This window comes from Cuculus canorus, chromosome 1, assembly GCF_017976375.1.
Source record: "Cuculus canorus isolate bCucCan1 chromosome 1, bCucCan1.pri, whole genome shotgun sequence".
Classification (NCBI taxonomy): domain Eukaryota; kingdom Metazoa; phylum Chordata; class Aves; order Cuculiformes; family Cuculidae; genus Cuculus; species Cuculus canorus.
Genome location: NC_071401.1, coordinates 110,433,663 through 110,449,223, shown reverse-complemented (window position 1 = coordinate 110,449,223; position 15,561 = coordinate 110,433,663). Strand labels below are relative to the sequence as shown.

Genomic DNA, 15,561 nt, shown 5'->3' with positions numbered 1-15,561 from the left:
TTTGGGGAGAATGGGGATGATGGCATGGAAGGATTGACTGGAACCTCTTAGATGCCTAGACCTAGATTTTATCTCATTCTTAGTCCACTTCAGTTTGCTTCTGGTTTTCATATTTCTTAAAGAAATATTGTATTTAACCCCTGAGCACCCCAAACCTTCCCCCTGCTCTTTCATTGACATAGAGTTGTCCCATAGCACTAAATAGCTGTACTTCCCCTGTGAAAGTGGCTTGTGATTCAGTGACAGATGTGAATCTTTTCTGTAGGTTGTTTATTAAAATAGCATAAAAAGATCAAGGGAAAGGATGAAGGCAGTGATAATTTAACATGACAAATTTTTATCACTGGTCTGATTGCTCCACTCGGTTGGCAGGGGTCTAAGATGGTAATGATTCTGTTAAACACATCATTGTGTGCTTAACTAAGGAGACAAAAATACAGATAGTGCTGTGCTGAGGATATCCAGATATTCCTGTCCATATAGATTCCAGGAGTAGATGCACCAACCTCTTAATTTTATTAGCATCACCACTGCTAGTTGAAGGAGGGAAATCGAGGGAGGGAGGGGGGATGTGGAGGGGAGGGAGTTGTCACATCTTGTCACTCAGTAAGTGGAAAAACAGGCAATGATGGTCTCTCAGAAATGTGAGATTAGGGTGATATTTAGAAATATTCAGGCGGTAAGGATATCTTTTCATTTTTGTAATCCTTTAATCGCTATAGAAGGAATCCAGAACTGCTGATTTTTTCCTTTTGGGTAGCTCATTTGGATGTAGTTTTTATTATCCTGGTGGTACCTAGCCTGTGAAATCTGACAGGATCAAATTGTCCCTTTTTGTTGCAGCGTGTATGTTACAGTAAATGTTGCAGGTGCACTCTGCTGAGGCAGGGCTTGCTTAATTCAGAGCTGTAATTCTCCATTTTTTTCACCCTTTTGAAGAGATTGGTTTAAATATGTGGGATTTAATCAGTGGCTGAAAACAGGGTGAGGATGGCCAGGATTAGTAGTAGTGCAATTTTTTAATGTCGTTTGGGTATGCATTTTTTTGTTTTTGTTTAGGAGTGTTTTGCTTTCATGTTTAGCTCTGTTATTGGTAGCACTGTCACTTTGTCAGGGGCGTGAAGGCTTTTTTTTAAGTTGTGCTAAGTGGATAGGTTATTCTCCAACAAAATGTTGGAGAACGTGGAATTCTTTACCCACACATCATGTAGTAGGACTTGAACATGACATCTGCACTTGCACTTGCATGATGAAATGAACTTGAGTTGTAAATGGTACCCTCGTTCTCGCCTACTGTAAACTATGGGGTTAAATTTGTAGAAACAAAATTAAAAAAAAAAAAATCAAAATACCCCCGCCTGCCAAAGATGAATTAACATACCTAATGAAAAAGTCACGCACAGGTTGCTTGTGTAACCTGTGGGTTTTTTTCCCCTTTTTTGTTCTCCTATCTACTTGCCCATCACTGTTATCTCCTAAAACCATGACATCTTTGGTCTCGACTATGTTCTTGTATGTCATTTTTTAATAGTGCTTGCATGATAGGTATGTAATGCTAAGTGAGGCCTTCAGACATGTCTGTAACCGAAAAAGGAGCATTGAGAATATACATACGGGTAAGCACTCTTAGAGTCCCTCTATATGCAAATACTGCCAGATTCTGAATGCCCATCACTATTTCATGAAGACAGAGTTGTTCCTTGGAGAAATGCCTCTCTTATACTTGCAGATAAATCTTATTTTGTATTCTGATATTAGTCTATTAAATTAACTAGGCTTTCCTACTGATTCCAATCTCATGATAAGACAGTGAGGGAAGTCCCAATGAGATTCTCATCAGACAGTGGACTTGTCTTTAGCACTCGAGTGGGGCTTGCTACCCTCTGTGCAGTTTGACAGCTCTGTGCTGTCAGGTGGTGAGTGATGAGTATTGCTTGGTTTTATTTGCAATAGTGTTGTGGCTGCTCAGTTTGGCTCTGGCCTTTATATGCTAGCTCTCTTTCCTGATGATAATCCTATAAAGCTTTTACACATGGGTACCTATTATATGGTAGAACATGGTTTTACATAGAAGTCACTAATCTGCACCAGAGATATAGCTGCCTGTTTAAAGCAGGAATATGTGTTCTGCCTCGTGGTCTTGATTGTAGATCTGCTGAGAAAAGCCACTGCTGTCTACTGGCTTCGGCTGAGACTTTGAGAGCAGCTGCATTACATGCTGTGGGAACGATGCTGCACTAAGATCATCTTTAGGCATCGTAGTATGGAGAGAATGAGCAAGTGAAGACATGTGGTGGCCAGATAACTTCGTGGTTGATTTGCCCTGAGGTTTACAGACAACACACAGAGCACCCTTGGTTCACTTCTGACCAGTAATTAAGAGTAGCTTTTCTACTCCTGGTCTTGACACTTCAGACCTGTGACTTTTTGTTAACAAAGCTGTGGCCAGCTTGGTAACCTACAAAATGCAGAAGGTCCCATTTGAATGCTGGCTGTGCCTGTATGTGCTATGGATATTAAAAATATTCACTGGTCAGTGGAGGAGTTTGTTTAAATGTGTTTTAAGTGGCTACTGGCATTGCTTTAAAGTCCCCAGTGTGTGTTGGTCAGAGCAGTAAGTGGAAAAGTCAACAGTACGAGTTATTGCTGCCTTCTGTTTGCTTCCATTTTGTGTTTCTGCAATGCACCCGAGGTCAGTCAGGACTCCAATATGTGTCTGTGACTGCTTCTCATCTAGATCTGTTCTGTTAGAGGAGCTCAAAACCATTTCAGCAGAAATGAAGGTGAGTTCAGTGTATTTTCTAGTGATTTCAGTGGTTGCTTTCTCTTCTGTGAGTATCCCAAAACCACCTTGACTCTCCTGTGAAAATGGAAAATCCTGTACACATTTTCTTGACTGGTAATGTGTACTTCCCTTGTAATAGACCATGCAGCTCAATATTCAACAGGCATTTGAAAGTAGGACTACTGAGCTGCTTCAGAAGCTTCTGTAATAGAATGTGAAGTCCTGGATAACTTAGAGTGGACTCTAAAAAAAAATTGTTTGCTTTTTTATGTCTTTATTTCTAAGCTCTAGATGTGGTCATCTCAACAAGCAATGTGTCTTTGACTGAAAGAGACTCCCTGGATCTTACCTGCAACATCACAACAGACAGGAGCGGTATTTTTGAAGCTGAGGTGATGTGGTATTTTTCTACATCACCTGATGATACCTTGTCAGAAGCTCAGGTTTTGCTGAGCGTGGACCGTGATTCTGTTGTCAGTGATTCAACTCTCATCAGCCTGAGCCGCGTAGATAGGAACTCCTATCACCTTTTGGTGCGTGACGTGGATGTGGAAGACTCTGGCTACTACTTCTGCCAAGCAGCTGTCTGGGTACCACTGCACAATGGGAGCTGGCATAAGGTGGTGGAGAGGACATCTGCACCAGTCAGTGTGGTGGTGACAGCATTAGGTGAGTGATTTCAGACTTCATGACTAAGCTACCATTTATTCCTTGGTGCCATCACAAAAGGGAGAGGACCTTGCAGAAAGTTTTCTGTGCAAATTTCTCTCTTGTTTGCATCTATCATCAATATGCAGGGTGTCTCTCTTGCTAGCCTGTAAATATACTGATCCATCCTTTGGGATTTGGGGTTTATAAGTTATAGGCGTTTAGGATCGCTTACCATATGTCCCACCCACACGCTCCACTTTCTGGTGTCATTGAACTGTCTGCAATTGGGAAACAGAACTTAAAAGCCTGTCTTGTTTTCCAGGGGCTAAAGCTCTCCCTGTTGTCGTGTTGTCCGCTTTCACCTTCCTCGTACCATTAGCAGATCTCTGATCCAGCAAAAGGCATTCTATCTGAGCTGTGAACACAGTGATATCAGATGTTTCTGCTGGTTTTTAAGTCATATGCTGTAAAAATTATTTCAAATGGAAACTTCATAATGAACTCTAACTTCCAAAGTTATTGGGGTTTTGGTTTTTTGTTTTAATCACTAGAGAGATTGTGTCCTACTGATGGATTTAGAATGAAACATGACTTTATACTGCTTTATTTTCCTATCTCAACACACAAGTCTATTTTATGAGACTGTGTCACGTAGCTGTTGAGTGGTGTGAGGATTGAGAGGAACCTGGCTTGTGGCTAACAATGCTATCAGTGTTGGTTAGCATAGTGGTCACTAAACCACATTTTCCTGCAGTATTTAACATCCCACCGTGTGTGTGGCGCATTTTTCATCATTCAGTCCTAGAGATTAGTAGATTTTTAGCCTTTTGGACAAGCAAAGGATTATTTGTGCACTTGAATTTGTGGCTTCTATATGTTACTTCAGCATTTCTACAGCAAGTTCTTCTAAATCCTGGGGGGGGGGAGCGTGTGAAAAATCTTCTTAAATGTAAACTTTGTGATCTTTTTATTTTATGCTTCCTTTATCCTCCAGTTGTTCTTGGTTGTTTTACAGCTCTAATACCATCAAGGTCCACCTTTTTTTGCAAGAAGCTGGTTAGAAGCAAGTATGTTTAATAGTTCATTTAAGACTTGTTGACTGAATGAGAAACAGAAGCTGTAGGTAAGAGATTCAACAGGCTTATCTGACTTGCCTGGCCTAAAAGAGCAGGCTGACAATATCTTTCCCTATACCCCTTCTCCAAAACAGATTTGTCTTGGGAATCCACTGTCCCTTATGCGTACTGCAGATTGTAAAGTGTTTGCTTTGCATTATGCCAGCTGAACTCCTGAGCTTTGGAGATCTCTCTTTATGCAAATATCCTGAGAAGTAAAATTACTTGTCACCTAGGACTTCCGGAGGGCAGACTTTGGACTGTTCAGAAGGGTGATAGATAAAATTCCGTGGGAGACAGTCCTTAAGGGCAAAAGGGCCCAAGAGGGCTGGATGCTCTTTAAGAGGGAAATCCTGGTGGTGCAAGAGCAAGTCATCCCTGTCTGCCACAGGAAGAGCCGGTGCGGGACAAAGCCAGCTTGTCTGAGTGAAGAGATCTGGAAGGATATCAGAAAAAAGATGAAAGTATGTGAGTTTTGGAAGAAGGGGCAGGCATCTCTGGAGGACTGCAGGGATAAAGTGAGATCATGTAGAGAGAAAATCAAAAAGGCTGAAGCCCAACTAGAACTTAGATTGGCCAATTCTTTGAAAGATAATAAGGCTTTCTATGAATATATCAACAACAAAAGGAGGGCCAAGGAGAATTTCCATCCTTTACTGGATGCAGGGAGGACATTAGTGACAAAGGATGAGGATAAGGCCAAGGTACTTAATGCCTTCTTTGCCTCTGTCTTTAATACTAAGGTAAGGTGTTCTCTGTCTACTCAGCCTCATGAGCCAGAAGACAGGGAGGGAGAACAGAACACAGCTCCCATGATCCACGAGGAAAGGATTAGAGACTTGCTTGGCCAATTAGACATTCACAAGTCTATAGGGCCAGATGGGATCCACCCCAGATGGGAACCCAGATGGGAACCCCAGGGCGTTAAGGGATCTGGCAGAAGTGCATGCCAAACCCCTTTCCATCATCCACCAGCAGTCCTGGCTGACTGGGGAGGTTGCATTGAACTGGAGGCTGGCAGATGTTACACCCATTTACAAGAAGAGTCAGGCGAGGATCCAGGGAACCACAGGCCTGTCAGTCTGACCTCGGTGCTGGGGAAGGTCATGGAACAGGTCATCTTGAGTGCTATCATGCAGCACATGCAAGACAACCAGGTGATCAGGCCCAGTCAACATGGGTTTATGAAAGGCAGGTTCTGCCAAGCTTTCCTTATCACCTTCTATGACGAAGTGACACACTTGATGGATGAAGGAAAGGCTGTGAAGGTAGTGTACTTGGACTTTAGTAAAGCCTTTGACACTGTTTCTCACTGTATCCTACTTGAGAAACTGTCTGCTACCGGGCCGGGCAGTCATGTTCTCTGCTGGGTAAAAAAACTGGCTGGATGGCCAGACCCAAAAAGTTGTGGTAAATGGAGTTAATTCCAGCTGGAGGCTGATCAGAGGTGATGTCCCCAGGGCTCATTGCTGGGTCCAGTCCTGTTCAATGTCTTTTTCAATGACCTGGATGAGGGATTTGAATGTATCTGTAATAAGTTTGCAGATGACACTAAGCTGGGAGGAAGTGTTGATCTGCTGGAGGGTAGAGAGGCTCTGCAGAGAGGTCTGAACAAGCTGGGTTGATGGGCTGAGTGAGGCCAATGGGATGAAGTCCAACAAGGCCAAGTGCTGAGTCCCGCACTTGGCGCACAACAACCCTGTGCAGCACTACAGACTTGGGGAAGAGTGGCTGGAAAGCGGCTTGACAGAGAAGGACCTAGAGGTGTTGTTTGACAGTTGGCTGAATGTGAGACAGCAGGATGCCCAGGTGGCGAAGAAGGCCAATGGCGTCTTGGCTTGTATCAGAAATGGTGTGGTCAGCAGGACCAGGGAAGTGATTCTGCCCCTGTACTCAGCACCAGTGAGGTTCAGTTTTGAGCCCCTCGCTGCAAGAAGGACACTGAAGTGCTGGAACGTGTCTGGAGAAGGACAACAAAGCTGGTGAAGGAGCTGGAGAACAGGTCTTAGGAGGAGCAGCTGAGAGAACTGGGGTTGTTTAACCTAGAGAAAAGGAGGCTGATCAGAGACCTTATCACTGTTTACAACTCCCTGAAAGGAGGTTGTAGGGAGGCTGGGTGTTGGTCTCTTCTCGAGTGATAGGTGATAGAATGAGAGGGAATGGCCTCAAGCTGTGCCAGAGGAGGTTCGGATTGGACATTAGGAAAAAATTCTTCACTGAAAGGGTTCTCAAGCACTGGAACAGGCTTCCCAAGGAGGCAATCGAGTCACCGTCCATGGAGGTACTTAAAAGATGGGTAGATGAAGTGCTTAGCGATATGATTTAGTATTGGACAGGTGTGGTTGGACTTGATGATCTCAAAGGTCTTTTCCAACATAGGGATTCTATGATTCTATGAAATACTAAAAATCAAATTCCAGCAAAACTTCTAAAAAGCGTGTTGTTTTAGAATTAGGTCCGGATATGTCAGCCTATCCATCCTGTCGCCTAGTTTAATCTTGGGGAGAGAATAGCTTCTATTTAGAAGTAATGAAACTCAGGATGATGTTGCAGGATGCTGTAGGTAAGGTATCTCCATCTACTAAAATTCACAAAGTATCGGTTGTGTTGGAAGTATGAATGAATATAGATGTGAGCTGGGGGTGAACTGGTAGAGATGTAGTACTCTGTGTTTGTTCCCAGCTTTTACTGGATGCAAGTATCCCAACATAAATCCTCTTGTTGTTCAGAGCCTCTTGTCATCAGAAACTGGTGGTACTGTCCGGTTACAAAGACGGAGCTCCTCCATAGACATAAACAAACTGAATGAGTCCAGCATATAGAGAGCCTGCTTTAAAGCTGGGTTTTCAGAAATAAATAGTTGTGTCACAAGGTTAAATCCCAGCAACAATGACTTTAAATTTTGCATTTTAGCATTGTACAGAACAGTTGAGCCGTGGCCGTTTTCAAGTATACTTGTAATGTGTGCTAGAAGTGTGCCAGTGATGAATGTCTTTATTTCCTGTCCTTACTCAGCCATTCAGATTGCATATTCAACTTGTGAGTGTTCCTTCCTTGTCCCACTGATGTGCGTGTGTGTACATGCGCACATGCTCATGTGTGCACAAACATACATTATATGCTCATTTACTCTCTTGTAGTGCTCGCACCTGTAGGACTATTCCTTACTTTTTCCATTCCAATTTGACATTATTTGGGAACACGAGAGAATAAAATTTGCTCTTCAGCAGAAGCTTGGTTGCTAGGGCACGGGAAAGTGGAATAAATTTTCAGCATTTGAGGTTTCAACTGCCTCCAGAATTCACAAACTCCTCCTTCTTAATGGAAGTTAAGAGCTGCTGAAGTATTAAGTCATTGAACTGTCAGTGAGGCTGTTCTGTGACAGCTGACAGAGTGGAGGAATGAGGTTTATCCAGCCAGCCTTTTATTCTTTCTAAATCCGCTGTTTGAGTGTCTGTCAGGGTGAAGCGCCTATCTGGAGTGGTGCTGTCAGACCTGAACGCTCTTCTTAGCGGTCCTTCCCCTGCCCACAAATAAAACAAACATGAGGTGGTTTTCTAGGAACTTGTATTTCCTGCAGATTTTTCCTTCTTATTTTCGTGAACAGAGATGAGTTTCTGCTTTCATAGCCTTTGTTACTGTGAAAATATTAATTGATCTTGAATACCTTCTTTTTTGGCAGAAGGGGAGGAAGAGAGGAGTGATAAGAAAATTGCAGAGCATGAGCAATATATCACGAGGCCTTGGGAAAGAAGAGTCTTTTGTGAATGAGGCAGGAAGAGTAGTGTAGCTGTAGGATCTGTGGGGATGTATACCAACAGTTAGTTTTGGCCACCATTAATAATCTATGCCTTGATTGCAGCAGAGGAATCCTGTGCCTTTTCTTTTTATTTTGCCTTACTTATACTGAAAACGCACAGAAACCAGCACGTATGTTCACTGGTAGTAGGGACTACAGCCTTATGTAATTATTACTTTCATGCTTGTGTTAGCTAACACTGCAGACACTCACCATCAATATCACTAGATACTCTAGGGTGTGGTGTGTATTAATGACCTTGGTTTTGCTAGATGCAAGGACACTGCACGTGTAACGCTTAATGTGAGAGATCTTTTCTGCAAGCTGACATAGCAGCAGCCGCCAGCTTGCTTGATACAATTGTTTTTATCCTTTGCATCTGAAGTCCAAAAGTGCATGTGCAAACACAGTTTGCAGTTCTATTAAGATGCTTTATTATCTTGGCTGATTGGTGAGCTAAGCCTAAGTTTTAGCCTTGGATTGCCTTCTCTGTACCAATTATAGCTTCGGTTAATTTTTTCCAGGAAGGCAAAATGCCAAATAAAACATAAAGCAAGAAATAAATATAGAGTGCTGAATACACTTGCAGTGTAAAAACCATGTGATGAGTATTGGCCGAACAGTTGGAAAGCTAGTCTTTTTTTCTGAATTATAGTAGACAGCAAGACAGAAAAATATTCTACCAGTAGTAAATAAATATGTATTTCCTTTGTGGTGTGAGGTTCTTGCTGTAATCTTTTTTCTTTATTATCTCTGTAGTCTGAGAGAAAATAGTCATGCGGCTGCCTTATCGCTTCTAGGCTTTGGACAGCCAGCTATTTCAGGTTTAAATACAACAGCCCCATTCTTAACCCATGAATTTCAGGCACTCCTTTTCAAGCTTGAGTTATTCCAGCCTGATAGCTGTACAGCAAATGCTTCTCTATTCAGACTGTGAAGCTCTTCTGATCTATGTATCTCTGACTCTTAACCTACTTAGTATTTATTGTGTTGTCCACAAATTTACTGTGCGCTGCTGTTGGTGCTGCCTGTGGCCAGTGCCAATGGTGATACCCATGCCCCCTGGTTTTTGTGTGAGTGGGTGAGGTGTTTGGGTTTTGGGTTGTTTTTCAACATTCTTAAACCGTATTGTAGAGGCATGATGGGGATGGTCGAGTGTAGAAAAGAGGGCATTACAGGATGGGAAATGGCCTCTTATCCTGGAAAGAAACTAGGAAAACTGCATGTCTCTGGTCAGTCCAAATCTAGAAAATAATCATTCTTCTGTTGCTGCAGGCTGCCCCAGGCATTTGAACAGGTGCAAAAGCAGACTGGCTGAGCTGAAACTGAACCCATGTGGTGGTGTCTTGGGGCCAGACATAAAGAAGAGAATGATCTTGCTTGCAAGATCTTAGTCCTGATTTTTCTGAAATCATCTGACTAGACATGTGAAATGAAGAGTCTTGTGTGCAAATGCAGGCTTTACTTGTGTCAGGGTGTGGTGCAAGTCCAAGAGCTGGAGTCCAAGATCCCTGTCCCTAGGTCTTGTAAGAAAAATGCTTATTCTGGCTCTTAACTTCTAGCTGAGGTGCTTTCACGGACTGGATATTAGAAGTTAGCAGTATCAATAAGCTCCGGCACTTTCTCCCTTCTGCTGGTAGTGTCTAACCTCTTTATTCTGGCTTTCCTCTCCTGCAGAGCCGGACTATGAGGTGTTTCTGAATGCCTCTAAAACACCCAAGTTTTCGGATGACCCCACAGAGCTAAACTGCAGGATCACAAATGCACAAGACACCGAAGCAAACATCCGCTTCACAGTTTCCTGGTACTACAGACAGCGCCTACGCAGTGATGATGTGGTGTCAGAGGAGCTCCTGGCCACGATGGATGCAGACTGGACTCTGCAGCTTGGGGACAGGAGCAGAGAGCGGACTCACAATGGAGAAATAATTTTCTTTAAGAAGGCTGCTGACACTTTCAGTTTACGAATCCAGTGGACTTCAGAAAGTGATAGAGGGGATTATTTCTGTGTCATCTCTGCGTGGAGCAGGCACCGCAACAATAGCTGGGTAAAGAGCAAAGATGTGACTTCTGCATCTGTCAACATTTTCTGGGCTACACAAGGTAGGAACTTTGCACGTGTTCACCGAAAGACCTGAAGAGCTGAGATAGGCCTATTCAAGAGAAAACTGTCAGCCAGAAGGTGTTCTAATGGGGTTCTGCGTTATGAGGAGGAAAAAAAAAAGCACTACCTTCTGTAAAGGCCTCTTATTTGTGTAGGGAAGTAACTACTCAACAGGTTTCGCGGGTTTTATGCCAGAGTTTTTGGAGTGGGAGTGCAAAGCAGAGATACATCAGTCAAACTGTGCTGAGACTTCAGGACCTGGACTGTCACTGTGGCAGGGGTGGCATCCAGCAGTGATGGATAGTCATTCCCTCCTTTCAGGACTCAGTGTATTTTAGTCTCTCTAGAATGCATCTTCCTGATAGCAACAGGGTTGTCTTGAGGTGAAAAGAGGAATGTCACTCACTTTGTCTCCTCTGTCTGCCAGTTAGAGAGCTGTTTTTCTCCCTCCTACAAGCTTATGTTTAGAAGGCACTTCTCAGGAAGTTCAAGGGCAGAGTAGTACCAGAGTAACCAAAAAAGTCATTCAGTGATTTTCTTGGATCTGGACCTTTTTAGGCTGGAGCAAACTAGCTTTGGTCAGTATTTAACCTGATTCTGGGAGCATTTCTTAGAAGCTAAGTATATTTACCTGAATAATTTAATGCTGATTTAAAATGGGTGTATTTTACCATGGGGTGTCCTGTAGGGTGATAGTTTTGGCTTAGGTGGGAGGTCATGCAGGAGAGCCTGTTAGACAGGGACAGATGGAATAGGATAACATAAGATGCGATATCTTTGACAAAAATCTGTAGCTAAGCTGCGTTTATTCTGATAGATTTGTTTAACAGTCTGGCTCAGTCACAGGCAGAACGCTATCTTTCAAAGACAAGTAGTTTGAAATTAAAGTTGTTTAGGCGTAATCCCCATAAAACAGGGAATTGGAGAGGTTCTGCTGTGATTCTGCTACAGTGGAGAGAAATGGTGGGTTGCTTGCTTAGTACTCCCTTCATCCCTAGACCAAGCATGGTCCACTAAAGGTCAATTTTTTTTTTTTTTTCACTGAAGCTGGCTTCTCCAGCAGTAATGAGATCTTTCATTAATGCTGGATACTGGTCTCAATTAGTTCAGTTGTTATGCCCCAACACGGAGTGTGTGTGTGTATGTGCATACAAGCATAATGGATCATTGCCTTTGGAGCAGCTAGAGAGACCAGCTGGAGTTGAAAAGTCTCAGCCTGTGTTGACATTTCTGAGGGAAAACAAACCGTGACAGGTGTGAACATTCCCTTGTTTCTGGTTTTATTCCAAAAACTCTGCTAATTTTGCAACACAAATGTAAATGTTAGAGTCCCCATGCTGAAAAGTACATTTTGTTGGCAAAACTTGGAGTTGGGGGATTTACAATGTGAAATTGAGGTCTCCTACAAACACCTTCTCCTGAAAAAGCACCTTTTATGTTCATAAGGGGAGGAGGGGGGCGATATGTAGGTTTGATTCCCCATCTTCCTTTCCACTCCTCATGTACATTCACACTCCCACACCTGGCTCTTTCAGCAGTCTAGCCGTGGATGCCTTTCTCTTTGTGCCCTGTCCCCTGCAATACACTGTTTGTCTGAGCTCCAGACTCAGCTGGGAGACCAGTGCTGTAGCCAGCAACTATGAAGGAGTTAATCTGCTGCTGCCTCTGCTCTCTGACTGTTGTTTTGACAAGTATCTCTGGTGATTTGAGTCCCTAACTGCTCCCAGTGCTTATAAAAGGGAGCAGCCAGGCTCCCACGTGTTTGCCTAAGGAGAGAACAGAAATTTGCCTTTTCCTTGGATAGCTTGTGCCTACATAGAGGCTTTTCTTCCAACTGTTTCATTATTTGCATCGTCTGTGTTACCTTTAGAGCAGTGCTTGGCGGGGGGGAGGTCTTTGGAGAAATCTGACTTTGGAAAGGATTGTTCTGAATTTTGAGAAAGAAGAAATGGTTTTGTGTTGTCTGTGGGTCAGTCAGCTCATAGGGTGTGTTCATAATAAGAAAACATTTGCTTGGGATGTTAAAATGTAAAGATCATGTGAAGATGTCAGTCCTTTTTGTGTGTGTTGTATAATAAGTTGTATGTTTTCCCATTTTAGCTTGAGGTTTGTTATCTTCTTTTTCTCTTTTGTTCTATTGGGACCAATAACGCTCACATGTCTTTCTGCTTACGCAGCTTTGCAAATGCAGCCAATCTCTATCATAGATCACTGTTGTTTTTGACATGATCTGCCTGATTTGTTTCTTCCTCTCTTTCTTCTACCCAATCCCCTGCCAAAGTGACAAAGAAAGCATCTTTATCGCCCCTAAAAAATGAAAAGCATCACGTATATTAATATTTTTTGCCTATATAAAGTACAAATTTCAATCAGTATAAAGGGGTAAAAGAAGGGAGGAGCCTTTTTTCTTGACAAGCTGTGTAGATGATTTTCAACCCAGAAAGAAGTTTGACAGTTTAAAAGATAATTTTATTTATTAATTTGAGTGTGAGCACAGTCTGTATTTAAAACACAACTGCTCTTTGCAGTGGAATGAAGAATCGGTGCTTGTTTCTTAAACCAGTGTTCTCATCTTTGGATTTGCATGGAATTCTTTGTAAAAGAGAACGTTATCCTTTAGTTGAAATTGCAAGTCCTAAAGGTACTATTATTTAGGGTTTTGTTAATACTTCTATCTTTAATGTATCAAATAATGGTATTTAACATGATTTTACTTGTCCTAAATGCTTGCACAGACCCTACAATCACATTTAATTGGGAGCAAGGGCGTCTTTAATCTTTTCAGGAAGTCCTGCATGTAGAGAACAGGTGGTATTTCTGCCACCCACTTGTCTTTACCATTGCTTCATGATAGACACTGCATAGTACAGGCATGCAGTGAAATTCCTATACCTGTGGCACCAAGCTGCCTGGTTTATATGCCAGTTTCAGTGTTGGAACAAGAAAGTGCATTAAGTTAGGTGTACAAACCCCAGTCAGGGATGGATGGGCTTCTGGTGCTCATGGCTGCATGTAAGGGTGAAGTGTTCCCTCTGCTTGGCAGGGGAGCAGGCTGATGAAGGTAGTCTAGTTGTGTGTATGCAGCAGTGGGGAGAGCCACTGCATTATATATACATTTATCAGGTTGTGGTGTGGGGCTTAGTATGCCTGCTGTATTTTCAGAGCACATGGTATTGGATCTGGTGGGGCTACAATTGTACCTCAGTCTCCTTCTCTTACAAAGGCAAAGCTGTCATTACCTTAATGTCTGTTGCATTCCCTGTACTTGCAGTCTGGCTAGTGCACTGAGGGATAAAAAAGCCTTTATGAATATCAAGATGGCATTACTTGAGGCTGCCGACAAGATATTAGGCACTGGGTTTCCTGTTAGCTGTGGCCATAGTGCTCTGTTTCCAACTGGAGTCAAGCGGAGTGCGGGGAAGGTGTTTGCTGTTTGTAAAAGTTTCCTTGCCCTTGTAGCTGTTAGGCTTCTCTACCAATTTGACTGGCTTAGATTAGGTGAATACTCTTTTTGGTCACTACCCAGGAAGTTCTCTTGAACTGAGTACGTACTTTGTGGTAAAGGGCATGAGAGTGTGGCTTAACCACTCAGAGTGGCAGAGGCATGCACTGCCGGGCTCCAAAATACAGTGTATTACTGAAATTTTATCTGAATCATTTGGCTAGGATTTCTTCTGCTGTTAGCCCTGTGTCTTGGAGTAGTGCCCAGACTGATTAAACCATACTTAAAGCTTATACTTAAAATCTCTTCCCCTACATTTCCCAACATAAACTGTGCAGAGTCCCTATATGCGACTGAATGGGATGTGTTTTATTGTGCTTTTCATTCATGGAACTTTACAAGAAGGAGATGAAATTCTGCATGGCATTGCAAGTGCGTGTGCAGAGGGGCAAGTGTGCAGACCTTGTTTCCTTGCCAATTCTTAGGAGGTTAGAAATGATATTTTAGTCTGTAGTTCTTAGAAGAAGACATTGTTTGACCTCTGGTCCATCTTATGCTACAGGAACTGATGAGTAGTTTCTGCTAAGATGGGAAACATGAAGATGCTTCTCTTCCCCACTTAACTTTCCATGCAATTTACTGTTATTTCTAACCGAAGTGCTCAATCTTTGATTTTTCCTCTTTCCCATAATGTGTGCAGTTACACGCAGAGACAACTATGTGCTTGTCTAGGTGGGAGAGCAGAGTGCTAACTACATTTCATTTGCTGCTACTGAAGGAGAACAATTTTGGCACAGAACTTTACTGTGAGGAATGGTGATCCAGGCTTTTCTAGTTGATAGGATATTTTTTTATTTACTGTGCTACATATATAAGTCTCTAATACTATTGCAGATTCAGAAATGTTCCTCTAACTTTTTTTTTTTTTTCTACTGTCTAGCAACGAGGAATATTCAGCATGTGTGTATGCTGGGGGTTTGTGTCCCCTTCTTTGTTCTGGTCTGCATTTCTTATGGCCTCATATAAGAGAAGTACCTCTGCCTTCTGTGTTCACCTAAATGAAGGAGCTTGGGGGTTTAAAAAATAGAAAAAGCCTTTGAAAGGACTTTCATGAGAGTATATCTTCTTGTTCTCTGTTCAGCTTCCTAATAGCTAACCTTTTTGAATTCTACCACTATTCTCCAGCTGCATCTCTGGACCACAGATGTTCTCTTCCAGAAACTCTACAGATGGCATTTCTGCAGCTGTCTTATGCTACCACCACCTCTTTCTTATTTCTTTCTTTTTTTTTTTTTTTTTTTTCCCCAAAAGTAAGTGGGAAAAGCAGCATTTTTTGTAGCTCTCAAATGGAAAGTCAAGAAAGGCTGTCTGGGAACAAAGTTGGTTCTGCCCTTGCAGGGGACAAGGTGCTCCCCTGTGTACTGCTGCCTGACCTGTGGCTCAGGGAATAGTTGAAATAAGGAATTTGGAGCCCAGATAGTAGGAAGACTTGTCTTTTCTGAGCTACATCTGTACTGCTCTGATCACATGAAGGTATTCATCTTAAGCACATGTATGAGAGACCAAATGCAAGATTTCTTTTCCAGTTTCTAGGACCCACTGCTCCAACACGAAGGTCAACAGCCTAAAGAATGTTGTATCTGGAGGCATTTCTGCCCAGAGCCT

At 42.6% G+C, this 15,561-nt stretch overlaps 1 protein-coding gene across 3 annotated transcripts in view; it reads left to right on the top strand.

Annotated features, from left to right (window-relative positions):
• PTGFRN (prostaglandin F2 receptor inhibitor) overlaps positions 1-15,561 on the top strand; it is a 73,115-nt gene that overhangs the window by 32,578 nt on the left and 24,976 nt on the right. For 2 of the 3 annotated variants that reach the window (XM_054053866.1, XM_054053851.1), the window contains exons 4-5: positions 3,071-3,454; positions 10,028-10,453. In XM_054053866.1, the coding sequence (XP_053909841.1) occupies positions 3,071-3,454; positions 10,028-10,453 (810 nt within the window). The remainder of the gene's footprint in view (positions 1-3,070; positions 3,455-10,027; positions 10,454-15,561) is intronic. The other variant, XM_054053859.1, reaches the window with a different exon arrangement.